Below are 18,789 nucleotides of genomic sequence, written 5' to 3' on the forward strand. Positions count from 1 at the left end.
GCCTTTGCAGTGGACATTTGTAGTTGCCTTTCCAGGATCCATTTCCCTGTCCCATAGCTTCTGACAGTGGTTTCCACATGATTCCAGTAAAGCTAACTCTGTCCCAAGCTCCAGGGGAAATTCTACCTAGGCTAAACCAATCAGAACATTCCATTTCCCTGACCATAAGGATTAGGTCAGTAGTGGACATGTGCCCTTAACTGGCCCATTCAAAGTGAGTCTTAGGGCTCTTTCTGGGAACGCACATACTTACCAATATTACAACGATTTTCACATTTCTTTATCATTAGTTACACACTGTCTAAGTGGAATATGTATTATTGAGAACCAGGATCCTAATTTATCTTTTTATTGCCAGAACCTGGCATAATGGTTGGCACAAAGTAGATGCTTATAAATAATCATTGATCAATTAAAAGGGGAATAAAATTTACTCCTTTTCTTTAAACTTCACTCCTCAAATTTCAGGGCCACCTATCTATCTGCATAGCCACATTCAACTATTTGCATCTCTGTCTTTTCCTCCATCCTGATTTAAGAATAAATGATATGCCCAATGTTGGCCTTTCAAAAACCTACAGGTAAAAATTTCCTTCTCATTTGCCTGGGATATGTATGGCATTTGTATGGCAGATCTCTTCTGGGCTCCCTTCTGCTGAGCAGTGTTAGCACCAAAATCCCCACACTGACTGAAGTAACTGTCTGCCTCTTTGTGACTGTACCATACCGGCCACGTGCTACTGCAGAAGTCTCAGTTCCATTACCAGTTCATGGGTTCTTCCTAAATGGGTCCTTAAAATGCCCAGAAATAATACCAAATACCAAACAACCTCCAGGACAATTCTAACCTTTCCCGTTCTCCTCAAATCACCGATCTTCCTTTTCTCCCTCCCCTCGAACCCCTAACCCCAACATTCATAACTTAGCCTCCTCCAGGGAAAACAGAAGTCATCACATGGGAGTTCTCTCATATTCCTAAAAACAAGTATCTACAATATCCTATCCTCACCTCCAGTTGTGATAGAGGAAGCGTCCCTCCTCCCCTTGTCCCACCTCCTGTTTTGAATCCTAACTCTCCCTTATAAAAAAAAAACTTACACCATCTCTCAATCCTTCTCTCTGGCATATTCATCTACTTTTTCATGAATCCTTCCCATTAGTTTTTTTTTTTAAGATTTTTTTGATGTGGACCATTTTTAAAGTCTTTATTGAATTTGTTACGATATTGCTTCTGTTTTACATTTTGTTTTTTGTTTTTGTTTTTGTTTTTGTTTTTTTTGGCCCCGAGGCATGTGGGATCCTAGCTCCCTGACCAGGGATTGAACCCACACCCCCTGCATTGGAAGGAGAGGTCTTAACCACTGCACCTCCAGGGAAGTTCCCCCATTAGTTGTTTTGTTTTGTTTTGTTTTGTGCGGTACGCAGGCCTCTCACTGTTGTGGCCTCTCCCGTTGCGGAGCACAGGCTCCGGACGCGCAGGCTCAGTGGCCATGGCTCACGGGCCCAGCCGCTCCGCGGCATGTGGGATCTTCCCGGACCGGGACACGAACCTGTGTCCCCTGCTTTGGGAGGCGGACTCTCAACCACTGCGCCACCAGGGAAGCCCCGCCCCCCCCCATTAATTTTAAATGCACTCAAGTCTTCTCTTACAAAAAGCTTCACTTGACTTATTCCCCATTAGCTACAACCTATATTATTCCTTCCCCTCTCATCCAATCTTCTCATTATCTCCTGAAGAGAGGAAAAGCATTGAGGTATAGTGGTTAAGAACATGGATCCTGGCACCACACTACTTGATCTGAAACACATTGTTTAATGGCTCTGCGACCATGGGCAAGTTACTTCACCTCCCTCTGCCTCAATTTCCCCATATGCAAAAAGATTATAATATCATCTCTCTGGTGTAAGCATTAAATGAGTTAGTATTGATATATGTGAAACACCGACAACTGTGCTTGGCACAGTAAGCACTATATAAAGGTTTGTTATATTCCTTTTACTTTTATTTCTTCACTTTCACTCACTTTTCAGCCCATTCTGATCCCATCACTTCACCATGAAGTGTTTACTAAGAACACCAATGACGTCTATGTTGCTAAATCCAACTATTTTTCAGTCATCATCTTACTTAAGGTCTAGGCAGCAGTTGACGTTAACACTCTCTTCTTAGAACATTCTCTTTCCTAGTCCAGGGCTTCAACTACCACCTACCCACCAGTGTCTTGCCCATCTTTATCTGGAACCCAGACCTCTCTTCTATGCTCCAGATCCCACAAAGCCAGAGGTCACCTGGATATTCTCCCCTTGAAGGTCTCAAGGGCATCTCATATGCACTACATCCAAAACTGAGCCATGGCCTTTCTCTCCCTAACTCCCTCTGGCTTAAATATTCTTTAGGCCCCTCTTCATTTGGCTGACCCCTACTCCTACTTTAGAGTTTAGATGAAGCATCACTTCCTCAGAGAAGCCTGAGGTGAATGCCCTAAAAGAAACTTTCATAGCACTTGGTACCTCTACTTCATACCTGCAATTAGATGATAAGCTACACAAGTACAGGGACCATGCCTGTCTTCTCACTATCGTATCCCAGGACCTGAATGCAGTAGCCTCCAGAGCCCTTTCATTTGCACTAGGCTCTATCTGCACTCCTGAACAAGTATAAAGTGTGCCACTTTGTGCCAGGCTAAGACTACTAGTATAGTTAAAACTTGACAAAGTGCAAAGAAGCATAGCAGAGGAAATAGTATTTAACCAAGCCCCCAAATTACTTTTAGTTGCAATAAGAGGCTCATGGATGGCAATTTTTTTTTTAAGCCTAACTTGGGGAGATTCATCCATTGGACAACCAACATTTTGCATCGCCTCTAACTGTGCAACAGGTCCAGGCAATCAGAGCAATAATGTGTGGGTTTCCGCCATTGTGTTTACACCTATCACTTGGGTACCAGTACCCAAACCTACCTTAGCAAGCCAACTGCCTATAACTCAGCACTCCTGTGTCCCAGTACATAGCAGCTTTTTGCGACGAGGTCTGCCATGAGTCCAGGCAGCTACACTGTCACTGGGGAGTCTTGAAGGCGGAGAAGTTCAAGGGAGGAAAAGTCGAGTTCTGAGCATGGGTGGATGTTTTAGTGAACAAGCCGCTCTTAAAGCACGGAGGAGTAAATAATAGGGCTGAAAGACAACACAGTAGACTTCGCAGGTATGACAGGGCTGAAAAGTGAAGGCTTACAAGGGCGCGCCTCCTGGTACCGTGGGACCCGTTGCCTCAGAGTCAATCCCGCGAGACTATAATTCCCGGGGATTCCCTCTTAACTCCAGGCAAACACCCGTAGGGGCGGGGAAAGAAGAGAGACGTCGGCGCGCAGCCGTCCGCTTTACAGCACTCCGGGATCTCGAGAGAACTGCGGTTCTCGCGATCTTTCCGGAGCCGACCCTCCACAAGGATTCCGAGTGCGTGTGCCGAAACAGGAGGGCAGGGAGGGTTCTGACTCTGCGGGAGGGAGAATCCCCTTTGGCCTGCTCTACGGAAGCCTGCGAGGGAGGGCGGCGTTCGCTGCGTAGTCCAGTTGCCCAGATGCCCAGCGCCAGCGCCTGCCGCAAGAGTCAGGAGAAGCCGCGGGAGATCATGGACGCGGCGGAAGTGGGTTTCCTCCTTCCTTGGGCCTGGGAGGACAGACCCCTGGGCCAGACCGCGCTGAGGGAGGGAGTATGGTGAGCGGGGCCCTAGCCTCTGGATCCCTGTCAGCACTTTGCGTGCAGGCCGCGAGCCTGGGATCCGGGCGCCCAGAGCCCTCACCGGGCCTCCAGGGCCCTTGTCCGAGCAGCGTGGCCAGACCCACTCCGGATCGCATTTCTCACTGGGGCCCCTGGGAGACCTGGCCTGCAGGAAGCGTGTCCCGGGACTGGGGGATGGCGGGGGGGCGCCGTAAAGTACCAACTGCCCCGGAAGTAGGAGCGGCGGGGTGACATTTAACCTCCCTGAGTTAGGCACGTCCTTCGAGTAATCCATCTCTTCCCCGGAAATTTTTAATGTCCACTAGTAATCGATTTTTGCTCTGCCCTCGTGTTGCTAATGTTTTTCAAGTAATGACAGTACTTCGTAAAACGATCTGCCAGCATGTTTTAATGACCATTTTCCATGTGACAGCTTTAAAGAACACTTGTCATTTTTATTTTCTTTCTTCCCCTAAGTAACCCAAGTAAGGTAGGTAGGGAAGTTTGCAGAGAATGCGTTTGAAGTCTTTGAGATGATGTGACCCAAAATCATCTATGTAATTCATAATACCCTGCGGTCCTTCAGTGCTTTTCGGAAGTGAAAGTTTGAAACCATTCTACAAGTTATGTGTGCTCTTAGTGAAATTGGATCCCTACCTGGCTCCTTATTTTTCTTTTGAGGAAATATGAATTTGTGATAAACTGCGTAAGGGCATTTTAAGAACATTAGATGGAATAAGGGATGCTGAAATATGAACAGTACTAATAAGCGACCCCCTTTTTTCTGTTCACCTGCTGTAACCTATTTATGCTGCCCTCCTGCTACATTGTGTGACTGTATCTTTCTGTTAGGGCTGGAGTTATCTTCGTCTTTAAGGTGTATTTTTTTTTATTTCGCAAAAAAATGAAAAAACTTCATTAAACACCTTAACATGTTGTCTGGTTTGTTTTGGTATAAACACAAAATCTAATATCTTCCAAATCTAAAGGAGAGGATTCCAACAAATAGCTGTAGTGACAGAAACTAATTGTTTCATCCACATCCTAAGTTACCTTGTAAATTTTAAGGAAACCATTTTTGTGTATTCTTGATCTGATTAGTTATATAAACCACCTTTGCAGATAGTGTAGCTCTATGTATAAGGTAGACATTGTGGCAGAGTTATATAACTTTATAGCTAGAAGGATCTTAAGAGATCATTTTCTAGATAAAGTAAGATTAAAATAAAAGGCCACTTACCAATTTAATAAGTATAGTTTGTTAATAACAATCTGGACTCTAGGTCTCCTTTCTCCTGTTCCTGACTTAAAATCTGTAACAAGAATTTTGGTGTCATACTGTCAGTGTTGAACCACTTAAACCTGAAATCATGAAGATGGTTTTTAGAAATAGGAAGCTGGTGAATTTTTTTGATGATGTTTTACAAAAGGAAAGTTGTAGTTAGCTTATATCCAGCATCTCTGATTTCTAAAAACTGGACATCTGGTACTCAGAAAGCCTACCCCTAAATGTTTGTTCTCTTTGAACATCTCTTCCTGTAATAGGAAGTTAATAAAACTGTGGTACCTCATCCTTCTCCCTTCACAGAGGAAATTTATAACTCTGCTTTGAAGTAGTTTATAATCTCCTTTTTGAAGAAAGTAGTTAAGATGTGTTGTACATGTGTGTAAATTTTATTTGAGAGTGCTATTTTGTATGGTATATCGATCCAGGAGTGGTGATCTCCAAAACAAATTAACCAGAAGCTGGGTCTGTGGAGTGCATATGTAAATGATATGACAGATTTCCACACTTTAAAACTACTACTCTGAATTGATAAAATGGTCCTGAAAGTTTAAATGAATTCATCTATTTCTGTTATTTGTATTTCTGTGTTTACTATGCTATTAGTGTTTAAATAAAAAGTCATAATGTAAAAATGTTTTTTGTAGGATTATGCAAAAGAAAGATATGGAGTATCTTCAATGATACAATCACAAGAAAAACCAGGTTAGTAGTTACGTGATAAAAAAAGTTTTTTTTTCTTTTTAATTCCAGGAAAGTTCTTTATGAAGTTTTAAGTAAGGTTGACATAACTGAAGGCATAGTTCTGAAAAGCTTAAATGCCAAGCATATGCCATAACCCTGCACAGACATTGTCAATTTAGGGTCCCTAATCTCGATAAGGAAGAAAATATGTTAAATCAGTATATTTTATTTTATTTATTTATTTTTAGTATATTTTAAATGGTAAATTATATTACAAAGGTATTCCTAGGTAGTCATGTAAAAGATTTGACTCTGGCCTAGGAGATAAAAGATAGATAGTAGCTGCCTTCATCATATGCAACCTTTTTTGCACGCTTTGTGAAGCTACCTCCTTTACTTTCCTCCTTGACTTTATTATATTTCTTTGAAATTGACTTGTTAATTGTTTCTCTCAGACCTGTAGGTTTTCTATTTGTAAACATTTGTCTTCCTTTTGTTTCTATTTTATATATGCGATTTCAACAAAGTTATCCTACTCAACTATTTAACAATCATTTTTCTTTTGTTAGACACCCCAAACTATGTCTGTCAAACTTTGGTACAACTGCAGACCTTTAAGCTCTGGCCCATTGGAAGCACTAAGTACTTCTAATTTAGATGCCTGCCTGTGAATTTGATGCTTTGAAAATAATATACCCCAAGTCAAATTTAATTGTTATTTTTGGATTTAATTTATTCCGTGATCACAAAACCACTTTTCCTTCCCAACTTTGTTGGAAAAGTGTGCAGTGAAAGGGCAAAATAGGTTGCTAAGAATAAACCATTTCGAAAGATAAAGATAGTGAAGTAAAGTAATTGAGTATAAAATGGGATACAAGCAATATAGTATAGGAGAGGACTACCCCTGCCAGAACAAGCAGGAGGGGTCATATGAGACTCTTTTTCGGCTTAACTGTCTTCCTGAACTGGACTTCCTTGATCTCTAATGCAAAAAAATCTTATTGGAATTTGTCTCTTACATAAGCCCCAGTCACCCTTTGCCATGATTACTATTCCTATTTAGCTAGCAAATCCAGACTACTTAGAGTCTTCTAGTTACAAGCTCTCCCCACCAAAAGGAGGATAAACTACCTACGTAATCTGATTACATTAACTAACAGTAAAATTCTGTGCTTAGTTTTACCTCTGTTAAAATCATAATACATTGTTCAACATAAAGTTTTCTTTCCTGTCTGCTTCCATTTCTCCACATTCTTTCATTCTAATACCAGTGACTTAACCATGGAGGAGGTAGTAGTTTTTCAAACTGAAACCCTACTGCCACTGATCTTTGCCTCGGCCAGTCATACTGGTGGGAGTGTGACATGCGCCTCAGGTATGTGTGGATATGTTAAAGATTGAGAACCCCTATGCTAATTAATTGGAATGACACATGAAAGAAGGGCCATTACTCTTTCTTTTCCAAAGTACTATTAAAATTACCATAATCATGCCACTTATTTATAAGTCTATTCTTTTAGACTTATGTTTTTCTGTTTTGTTTGGTTTTGAGTTTTGATTGCCTAGTAAGTCGTTTGCTTTTTCAATCTTGGCATTTTCAGATCTGTCTTTTAAAATTGCTTTGTCTGTCTTTTCTCTTTCACACTTGCTTTTGTCTGAGTTTACACAGCAGACATGGAAGTTGGCTTAACTCATAAGGTCCATGGACAGAGTTTTGCAGAAATCCTCTTGTGATGCCTCATGCTTCAAAATTTCTCATTCACTCTCTTTGCTTTTGGTGATGAAATCTATGGTATTCTCCTGTAAATCAGGGTCTCTCTAAGCTACATCTTTACTTCAAGAGACAAATTATAAATACATTTAGACAAAGTAGGTAAAATATATTTATAATTTGATTTCATTATAAAGTCCCCCACAAAGGTATTTTTAGTATTATAGTAACTAGGATTTACTACATGTCATACTGACAAATTTGGTTACAATTAGGCACCATAACCCTTGAGAATAGTGGTCTTTTATCATTCATGATGTTGTAGTATCATTTCTATTAAAATATTTAAAATTAATACGTATATCTTTTTCTTTACTATTCAAATTATTGCATATTTAGAACAATAATAGAATAATTTCTGGATCATTTTGGGATCTGATTGCCTTGTATCACTATCTTCACATCGTAGTTTTTCACAGTTTTCCTGTTTGGGGGATGCTAGATAGATGTAGTACTTTGTTATTAGCATTGGGGGGCATAATTGTTGGGGTTCACCGATAGCCAGAAGGGGAATTTATTGGTTCACATACCTGTAGGAAACAAAGTGTGAGATGGCATAAGGCATGATAGGATTTAGAGGTTTGAGCATTATCTGTGGGGCTTTCTGTCTACTTCTTGGCTTTGCATCCATTAGGCTGTTGACCTCATTCTCTCATCCTGCAAATTCAGGTAGTAGGAAAGATGGTGGCTGCAGCCCTGGGCTTACACCATCTCAGCTCAGCGACCCCAGGGAAGACAGGTTCATTCCCATTATCTGTATATTAAGTACCAGAGAAGGACTTTGATTAGCTCAGTTTGAGTAACATGCCCTTCTCTGGATGAGTCAGTGTGTCCTGGGGAACGAGGTACTATGACTGTCCAGGCCTGGCAGAGAATTCCCCCATGTGGCTAGCTGACTTACATACTATGGCAGGCAAGCAAAAATACCATGTCCACTTAGGCACAGGCAGTTCAACACAGGCTGTATTTGGCTTTATAAGTCATTGAAGTGTTCAGGAGATTTGCATTTTGAAATTATCTCTTTGACTCCAATGTAGACTGAATTAGGGGGTCAGGGGATTGCCAGTTAGAAGGCTTTTGCTAATTTGAAAATATATGTGCACCCTTATGTTCACTGCAGCATTATTTACAATAGCCAAAATATGAAAACAACCTAGGTGCCTATCAACAGATTAATAGATATAGAAGATGTGGTCTATATATTTAATGGAGTACTACTCAGCCATAAAAAAAAGATGAAATCTTGCCATTCGCAACAACATGGATGGACCTTAAGGGTATAATGCTAAGTGAAATAAGTCAGACAGAGAAAGACAAATACTGTATGATTTCACTCATATTTGGAATGTAAAAGTAAGTAAATAAATAAATGAACAAACTAAACCAAACAACAAACACATAGATAAAGAGCAGAGTAGTGGTTACCAGAGGGGAAGGAGCATGGGGGGAGGGTGAAATGGGTAACAGGGTCAACTGTATTGTAATGGATGGAAAGTAAACTTTTGGTGGTGAGCATGCTGTAATGTGTATAGATGTTGAAATACAATGTTATAAACATGAAACTTACGTGATGTTATAAACCAATGTTATAAACCAATTAAAAAGAAAAGCAAAAGAAAAAAGTGTTGCTAGATATTGAGAATCATTTAAGATAATACCAAGTACTATGCTAGCTATCAAATCAAAATAATTTTGATCTTGATCTCTTTGTAAATTCTGAATTACAAGATTGTTTCATTTATTTGCTGCAGATCGAGTTTTGGTTCGAATTAGTGACTTGACAGTACAAAAAGCTGATGAAGTTGTTTGGGTGCGTGCAAGGGTTCATACAAGCAGAGCTAAAGGTAAGATTGATTAAATGATTACAGCTTTTTTGGTAATCATTGAATTTTTTGTTTTGCAGATTTCTCACAGATCAAAGTAAATCTTTAAAAACAAAACAAAAACACCTGTTTTCCTTCTTAAATCACTATAAACTATTAGTCCATGGTTAGTTAATTTTAGGTTCTTATAAGACATCCTTAAAAACAATTTAACCTTAAAACTCAGATGAAATCTAAGACTCTAAGGTACTTTTCTAGCACCTCTCAAAAGTTTAATTTTTTGAAGTAAAGAGTGTTTTTTCAGAAGTTTTTCATTTGTTAATATTCTTACATTTGTAATATTTAGATAGGGAGAGAGTTAGGAGAAAGATAAGGATAAGACTGGGTTGTCTAGTACTCACTGGCTACATTTAGCTATTTAAATTAAAATTAAAATTCTATATCTCAGTCACCAGCTGTATTTTGAGTGCTGGTGGCTCCTGTATTGGACAGAAAGGACAAATACAACATTTTTTTTTTTTTTTTTTTTTTTTTTTTTGGCAGTATGCGGGCCTCTCACTGCTGTGGCCTCTCCCATTGCAGAGGCTCCGGACGCGCAGGCCCAGCGGCCATGGCTTACAGGCCCAGCCGCTCCGCAGCATGTGGGATCCTCCCGGACCAGGGCACGAACCCATGTCCCCCGCATCAGCAGGCGGACCCTCAACCACTGCGCCACCAGGGAAGCCCACAAAATATTTTTATCATTGTAGAAAGTTCTCTTGGACAGTACTAAGAATTTAGCATTAACAACAAAGGAGAAATATTAGGGGAGTTTAGACAAACCTCAGTTCCTTATGGAAAATTGTCCTAGCCTAGTGTTCCAAATTGTCTGAAAGTATTAGTGACACTTATATTGGTTTATAACTTTATACTTTTCACACAGTTTTTCACACTCGATCATCCCCACAAATTTGTGAAGTAGGCAAAATAGGCACTGTTATTCCACTTTATAAATGAGGAGACTAAGGCTCAGAATGATAAAGCTCCTTTCCCAAACTCTCATAGTAATTGGTGGAATATGAAAAGAATTCAGAAGCTTTTTAGGACACCTTCTGTCTCCCTAGCAGAGTTAATTACTTCTGTACTATTTACTGCATTCTGTGGTACAGCATTTCTTACTCTGTGTTTTAAAATATTTATTATAGAATTAATACAGGCCCATTATTTTTTAAATTCCAACATTTTATACATATATATCTTACTCTCTCAGGATCACTACTATTAAGAGTTTATCGGGAATTCCCTGGCAGTCCAGTGGTTAGGACTCTGCACTTTCCTTTTTCTTCTTTCTTTTTCTTTTTCTTTTTCTTCTTCTTCCCTTCCTTCCTTCCTTCCTCCCTCCCTCCCTCCCTTCCTTCCTTTCTTTTCTTTCTTTCTGTCACGCATGCTATGCCAGTTCTTAGTTGCAGCACGTGGGATCTTTGTTGCCGTGCGGGATCTTTTAGTTGCAGCATGTGGGATCTAGTTCCCTGACCAGGGATTGAACCTGGGCCCTCTGCATTGGGAGTGCAGAGTCTTAACCACTGGACCACTGGGGAAGTCCCAGGACTCTGCACTTTCACTGCCAAGGGCCCAGGTTCAATCCCTGGTCAGGGAACTAAAATCCCACAAGCCACATGGCGTGGCAAAAAAAAAAAAAAGAGTTTATCTATTCTTCCAGTATCCTCCCCCAAATAGATGAATACTGTTGGACTTTGAGAAGAATGCTAGTTGATTTGCCTTCCTGAAAGGTTGGGCCATTTATTTGACCAATAGATAATCACATTGTACTGTAATCCTTCATTTACTTGTCTTTCTCCCATTGGATTAGGAACCTTTGTTCTCCAAACTGGCACCTTGTTTCCTAAACATAGTTATTTAGCAAATTAAAAGATAGAATGCACGCTACATGTAAGCCTGAACCAAAAATACTTCCCTTCACACTCATCCAAAAAATGGAACAGTTTGAATATGAGTAAGGACAACTGCAGTGAGTTGAAACACATCAGATACGTTTAAATCCCTAAGTTTATAATAATGCTAAGGCAAACAAACAGAAAACCTAGTTGGTCATCAATGGAACAAGCTCATTATTTTCAAATCTGGTAAATACTAAAGTGGAAGTATCATTTCTGTATGAATTGTATATCACTGGCTAACCAAATGGTAGATACGGGGAAGTGTCTCTTTAGAGAAGTGTCCAGCTAATAAAATGAAGAATATTGGAACATCATCATTTTGCCCCCAGTGAATTATCTAGACATTGATCATCAGTGATTGCTAACGACATAATAGAGAGACAACCAGAAATATTTTATGTCTATTTATGAAAGAACACAATACCACCCAATGAAGTAGTCTTGCCCAAAGAATTGTTCCTGAATCTCATTAAGCCTTTAGCAATAACCAGCAATTTACAAGACAAAGGAACATGTTAAATGACAATGGAGGTGCAATCAGCACAGTCTAGTAGTAAACTACTAGGCAAAAACGACCTGGTCTCTTCAAGAAATAAATTGAAAGGGAAGGGGGTACCTATGGATTAAAACAGATTTAAGATGTCTCTCAACCAATCACTTATTTGGATCCTAATTTAAATCTACAGTAAAAAAAAAAAGACACTGAGACTTGGATATTTGAACATTGACTGGATATTTGGTGTTAAAAAATTTTTTTTTCAGTTGAAATAATAGTACTGTTGTAACATTATTTTTAAAAAGATCTTCTCTCTTAGGGATCCTTACTGAATTATGTATGGATGAAATAATAGAGGGTTTGCAGGGGTTTGCTTCAAAATAGTACAGGAATTGAGGGATAAGTGGATTGGGGCAGAAGTTGAGGAATGAGTGGATTGGAGCAAAGCTGAAACAAGAATGGCCATGAATTGATAACTGTTGAGGTACGTGAGGATTGTAGGTAGGTGTTGATATCATTTACAAATAACGATCATTTTGTCCTTTTCTTTCAAATGTTTATCTTATTTCTTGTTTCTCTGCAATAATCAGTGGATTCTCCAGTATTGCAGGGATTCTCACAATGAGGAATTTTTTAAACAGTGGAGATATAAATTCCTGCTGAGTTATTTCATGACTTTAGGTGTTCTGCATAAAATGTCATTACAAAACAATGCCAAAGTTTAAAAAGTAGGTCAAAAGAAGTTTTCTTCTAGTCCAAGTTTTCTGTTATCAGAAGCAGGTATTAAATTTTATCAGACCTTTTCCAGAAATTATTTCCCTCAAAATATCATGCTGGAAAAAAAAAATCATGCTGAATATATTTATACAGAGATTCATTATACGATTCTCTTTGCTTTTGTGTTTGTTTGAAATTTTCCACATAATAAAAAATTTAAAATACAGTTGATCTTCATTATTCACGGATTGTATATTTGCAAATTCACCTACTTGCTAACATGTATTTGTAACCCCAAAATCAGTACTTGCGGTGATTTCACTGTCATTCACAGACATGCCAGACATTCGCATGAGCAGAGTGGTAAGAAATTTGAGTCTCCCAGTGCACACGTTTTCAGCTGAGATTAAAAACAGTGAAGCTCTGCCTTGTATCAGCTCTCATAAACAAGTGTCCTTTTCGCAGTCTATTTAATGCCACGTTCTTCACAGCCTTGTGCTTTTTGTTGGTGATTTGACTGTTTAAAATGGCCCCCAAGCATAGTGCTGAAGTGTTTTCTAGTGTTCCTAAATGCAAGAGAGTCATAATATGCATTATGGAGAAAATACTAGTTGTTAGCTAAGTTTTGTCCAAGCATGAGTTATAGTGCTGTTGGCTGTGAGTTCTATGTTAATGAATCAACTATATATATTTTAAATAAGGTGTCTTTAAACAGAAATACATACAGAACAAATTTGTGTATTGATGGACTGATGAAAATATTATAACCAGACATTCACAGAAACCTCACCCTATATTTCCCCTAGGAGCAATGGCTCAATATTTGCTAATTTATTGTTCTGGTGACTTTATAAAACATAACTACCACAAATAGCAAGAATCAACTGTATGTAATTCTAGTGATTTACAATAATGGATTTCTTAACATTGAACCATTTTTGGATTCTTGGAATAAACTGAATTTGGTAAAGGTGTGGGTAGTATTCTTTTAGCTAAGTTTCAATAATATGTTTTTTTTGGAATTTTGCATTAATCTGGTTTTCATAATTTTTACTTGGAAAATTCTACTTTGTTTTTAAGTTTGTATGTATGTGTATGTGTGTTTAAGTTGTAAGTTACCCAAGTAATACAAAGTATTTTACATGAATTTTTCAGAGTACAGAAATTATATTCCTTTTTCTTCTCTACTGCCTATCTTTGTCCCAGCCTTTTCTATTAATTCTTAATAATTTTTTCGTTGTCTTTCCAAAAATCTTTCTTTTTAATGCACATATGTGCACGCGCACACACACACACACACACACAAATACATAAAGGTTCTTTGTTTTGTGTGTGTTTTGTCTTATTTTATGTAGATGATACCGTATTTTTACATGTTACTCTGCAACTTTTTTTATTTTCAATTAACAGTGTTTCTTGGAGATACTTCCATGATATTAGTTATAGATCTACATAAGGCAGTGTTTCTGTAGGATAGATATCTAGAAGTGAAATTGCTGGGTTGAAGGGTGGGCATATGCATATTAAAATTTTCCAATACCAGATTACCCTCCAAAAAAGCTATACTCAATGATACTCCCACAAGTATGTGACAGTACCACTTTCTCCACATTCTCGCCAGTAATGATTGTCAATGTTTTTTATTTCTGCCAAAGAAGATTATCTGAAAAAATGAATAAAATCTTTGAGTTTGCAGAACCCTGATTGCTGCTACTCCCTTCTTCCTTACATGGAAAAAATTATACCAATAAATATGACTTATTTGGAATCATTCATGTGTTCTAACTCCAGAAGTAGTATCACATTAAAATTGGACTTGGACAGACAACCTATGCTGGCAATTTCAAGTAAAGCAAAGTTCTGAAAAAACCATGAATAAGGAAATGAAAGTGTCAAAATCATAGTGTCAAAAGTATGACAACTAGAATCCTGTTAAGCAAAAAAAACAAAACCTAGTCTGTTTATATAACAAATATCTGTATATTTCTCCTCAAATTAAGGGCAGTGTTTTACACATTTTTAAAGATTAAAAATCGGATTTCTTACAATAGGTTTATGCTTCACACCCATAAAATCAAGAGTTTTATATAGGAGCAAGGAGAAATTTTTAACTCTTAATGATACCTTAACATTAGTTTCTTTCGATTGTGAAAGCTTATGAGCATATTGAAAAAGTAATTGAAATATCTACGGTTCCTTTCAAATTTTATACATACTACATGGAAGTCATTGGCACAAGATAATTCTATTTCAATACTATTCTTCCTAAAAACTTAACATATACTTCCAAAATAGCTACTTTATTTAGGTAGTCAGATAGTTTAGGATTTTTAATACCAAAGGTCAGAACATCAACTTATAGCCATACAAGAATATTTCAGGGAAAATAACAAATGGAAACTACTTTAAAACATTTAGGTCTTTGCTGTTTATTCCATAACTGATTAACATAAGCGATGAAGGAAAATGTTAATCTTGGTTATTAGGAAGTGAAGGTACATTATCTAAATAATAAATTCAGGAGCTTGGCAAGCTAAAAGACAGTAGGAAGAGATGAAAACATAAGATTGCCTCACATCTTTGATAACTAGTTCTCCCACCAAGGCTTACTTCCTTACTGAGCCATCACCAAAATGGAGATGAGAGTAAACTTTTTTGTTCTGGCAACCTACCATGTTTGTTCTTCAGCTTAGAAATAAAGATTGCACCTGGTGCTGTAAAGGAAGGTTTCCAACTTTACATTTTTCTAAAACAGACCTCTTGCGTAAATTTAAGAAATAAACTGCCTCTTTAAAAACGACTCAAAATGCAGCACAAATTTTTAACTGCTAAGGATTTAAATTTAAGATACCTAAAAGCAGTGAATTCATTCAGCTGTTTTGAACATTGAGTTTCATTTCTTTTCTATAAACTCTCTCCTGATTGGGGAGTTCCATGAAGAAAGATGAATAATACGTAGCAGATGATTAACATGTCTTATAAAGTTCCTTTACTAACTTAAGCAGTGAGAACTCTTTGCTAAACTGAGAAATTACATAATTGCTTCTTAGAATAAAAAACAATATATGGCTATAGTAAAAATTAACTTCCTATATATAGAAAGATATAAAATGAAAAATAGAGCTACATTATGATCCAGCAATCCCACTCCTGGACATATATCCAGAAAAGATGAAAACTAATTCGCAAAGATACATGCACCCAGATGTTCATAGCAGTACGGTTTACAGTAGCCAAGACATGGAAGCAACGTAAGTGTCCATTAGCAGATGAATGGATAAAGAAGATGTGCCAATACATATATATATATCAATACACACACACACACACACACACACACACACACACACAATGAAATAGTACTCAGCCATAAAAAAAGAATAAAGTATTGCCATTTGCAGCAACATGGATGGGCCTAGAGGTTATCATACTAAGTGAAGTCAGACAGAGAAAGGCAAATATTATATCACTTATATGTGGAATCTAAAAAAAAATACAAATGAATTTATTTACAAAACAGAAACAGACTCACAGACATAGAAAACAAACTTAACAGTTACTAAAGGGGAAATGAGAGGAGGGATAAATTAGGAGCATGGGATTAACAGATACACACTACTATATATAAAATAAACAACAACAATTTACTGTATAGCACAGGAAACAATAGTCAATATCTTATATATAACCTATAATGGAAAATAATCTGAAAATACATACATATAACTGAATCAGTTTGCTGTACACCTGAAATTAATACAGTGTTGTAAATCAACTATGCTTCAATTTAAAAAAAAAGAGGACAAATGGAAGTCTCACAAATCTAGCTCCTCTGTCAGATCACAATCTGTTTCCCCCCAAAATAGCCACTGTTGTTTCTTGTGTATTCTTTTAGGAAAAAGTGCATTTACAAATATGAGCATATCCTTTGTTTTTTAAATTTACATAAAAGGGATCTCTCTCTCTCTCTCTCTCTCTCTCTCTCTCTCTCTCTCTCTCTCTCTCTCTCTCTCTCTCACTCTCTCACACACACACACACACACACACACACACACATTGCCCCTTGTTATCACTCACCAATGTCTGTAAGAAAATGCCTTGCAAGACATTGAATTGCAGTGTATCACCGACCAGAGACAAAGAACAATTTTGTTTACTAACACCTTTCAAGAACTTGGTGTCAAAAATACTTGATAAGAGGTAGTCTGAGTGGACAGCTGTGTTTACCAGGAAACCAGTACTAATTTTTTAAGTCTTTTAAAAGTCTTTCTGAGTGTACCATCGAGGTTCTAGTATTTATTTATTTATTTATTCTTAATAAATTTATTTATTTTTGGCTGCGTTGGATCTTCATTGCTGCGCACAGGCTTTCTCTAGTTGTGGTGAGCGGGGGCTACTCACTGCGGTGGCTTCTCTTGTTACGGAGCACCGGCTCTAGGTGCACGGGCTCTAGAGCACAGGTTCAGTAGTTGTGGCATACGGGCTTAGTTGCTCCACGGTATTTTCCCGGACCAGGGCTCGAACCCATGTCCCCTGCATTGGCAGGCGGATTCTTAATCACTGTGCCACCAGGGAAATCTCAAGGTTCTAGTATTTAGAAGTGCTTTGAACACGGAAAACTTGGGACCATAGCACTAGAGTTCACATCTGTTGCAGTACTGAAGACTACATAAATAGAGAGTAATAATAGAACCTCAGTTCTTTTATTTAAATAGTTCTTTTATGAACACCTTTGTCACTAAGACTTTCCATACTTAATTTCCTTAACATATATTCTAAGAAATGTATTTCTTGAATCAGAGAACATTTTAAGCCCATTTTTAATGCCCACTGCCAAATTGATCTCTGAAAGCATTGTACAAGTTTACCTTGTTATCAACAAGTTATGAAGGAACGGTTTTCACTTAATTCTTCCAAGCATTGTATGATATTGTATATTTTTAAATCTTTACTAGTATGAGCGGTATAATGTGTCATCATCATTGTTTGCTTCAACTTGCATTACTTTTGTTTCCAGTAATATTTTTCTCCTTATGTTTACTTACTAGGTTTTTTTCTTTTTCTTTTAGAGTATTTGTTCTAGTCCATTACGCATTTATCTATTGGGATCTCAGTGTTCTTTACTCATACATCTTTAAGATCTTTATGTATTAAAGATATTAACTCATATAGGTTATGTGTCATTCAGCAATTATATATATTTTTCCCAGAGTGGTTTTTTTGCTCTACTTAGAAAGTCCTCCCCTTTTCTATTGTACAGTTTGATATTCAGTTCCAGTTTTTACTCAGTTTTTTAGTTTATCTCCTGAATGCCATCTAGAATTAGAATCTCTTTGCTCTAATAGGGTCTGTTCTCACTTCTTATGCTGCATTAATCTGGCTGTTTCTGTACATTTTTACTTACTGTAGGTTTATAATATAATATGCTGAGGTCTCACCTCTCCACCCTTTTCCTCCCATCTACTGGCTTTTTTAAAAAATAAGGTTTAATTTTTAGAATTACATACAATAAACACATTAAACATTAAAAGAGAACAGTGAACATTCTTTACTTTACCCATAACCATTGATTTCATGATTTCTTTTCCCTAGCAGGCATGTCAGGTCTTAGGAGTGCATTTGCTTCTATGTTTAGCCTCTTGAACTTCCCAGGTTCTACTCACTGCTTGTGTTGAATCTGGAACATGGCCACGATTTTCCTTCAACCCTTACGTTTCTTTTGTACCTACCTCTTTGTATTGTTCTCTTAAAAAATAGTTTTTCTGATTTGGAAAGTAGTACATGGTTATTGTAGAATGTTCAGAAAATATGAAGAACAGAATAATTCCCTGTGATTTCCCCATCCATTAGTAGCCACATTTTGGTGTTTTTCTTCCTATACCATCAACTTCACATTTTGATGGTTTTTTCTTACACAGTCAATTTTAATATCTTTCTTATAAAAAGTTATGATTGTACTCTTTGTATGGCTTTATCACTATTTTCACATAATAGTCTATCATGAGTGTCACAAATATTTACTTTGTGTTCCCAGCACCCACCATAGTTTTTGGACATAGTAATTCAGCTGTGAAACAGAAATGGTCATCAGTCTTCAGATAAGTAGGTGGCAGTGGCAGTGGTCCTATTAGTAATAGTAATAACGATTAATATTAATTAATAACATTAATTCACAGTTAACATTAATTGGGTATCTGTCACAACTCTAAACTTATTACTTATATAATCTTCAAGATTATAAATGAAAACTCAAGAAAACTCCATGAGTAATATACTCATGGAGTATTTTCTCCCATTTTGCAGATGAAGAACTGAGACATAATTAGTTTAATATTTTCCAGTAGGCCCCTTCATAGGAA

The 18,789-nt window shown here is 37.5% G+C and overlaps 1 protein-coding gene across 3 annotated transcripts in view; it reads left to right on the forward strand.

Moving 5' to 3' along the window:
• The first annotated feature begins 3,343 nt into the window (after positions 1 to 3,343).
• The window catches only part of DARS1 (aspartyl-tRNA synthetase 1), a 67,625-nt gene continuing 52,179 nt past the window's right edge, over positions 3,344 to 18,789 (forward strand). The window contains exons 1-3 of one of the 3 annotated variants that reach the window (XM_060152965.1): positions 3,344 to 3,453; positions 5,650 to 5,707; positions 9,209 to 9,301. In XM_060152965.1, the coding sequence (XP_060008948.1) occupies positions 5,683 to 5,707; positions 9,209 to 9,301 (118 nt within the window). In that variant the 5' untranslated portion in view covers positions 3,344 to 3,453; positions 5,650 to 5,682. Of the gene's footprint in view, positions 3,454 to 3,476; positions 3,715 to 5,649; positions 5,708 to 9,208; positions 9,302 to 18,789 lie in introns of those variants that run through there. The other 2 variants (XM_060152963.1, XM_060152964.1) reach the window with 2 other exon arrangements.

Source organism: Lagenorhynchus albirostris, chromosome 6, assembly GCF_949774975.1.
Source record: "Lagenorhynchus albirostris chromosome 6, mLagAlb1.1, whole genome shotgun sequence".
NCBI classification, from domain to species: domain Eukaryota; kingdom Metazoa; phylum Chordata; class Mammalia; order Artiodactyla; family Delphinidae; genus Lagenorhynchus; species Lagenorhynchus albirostris.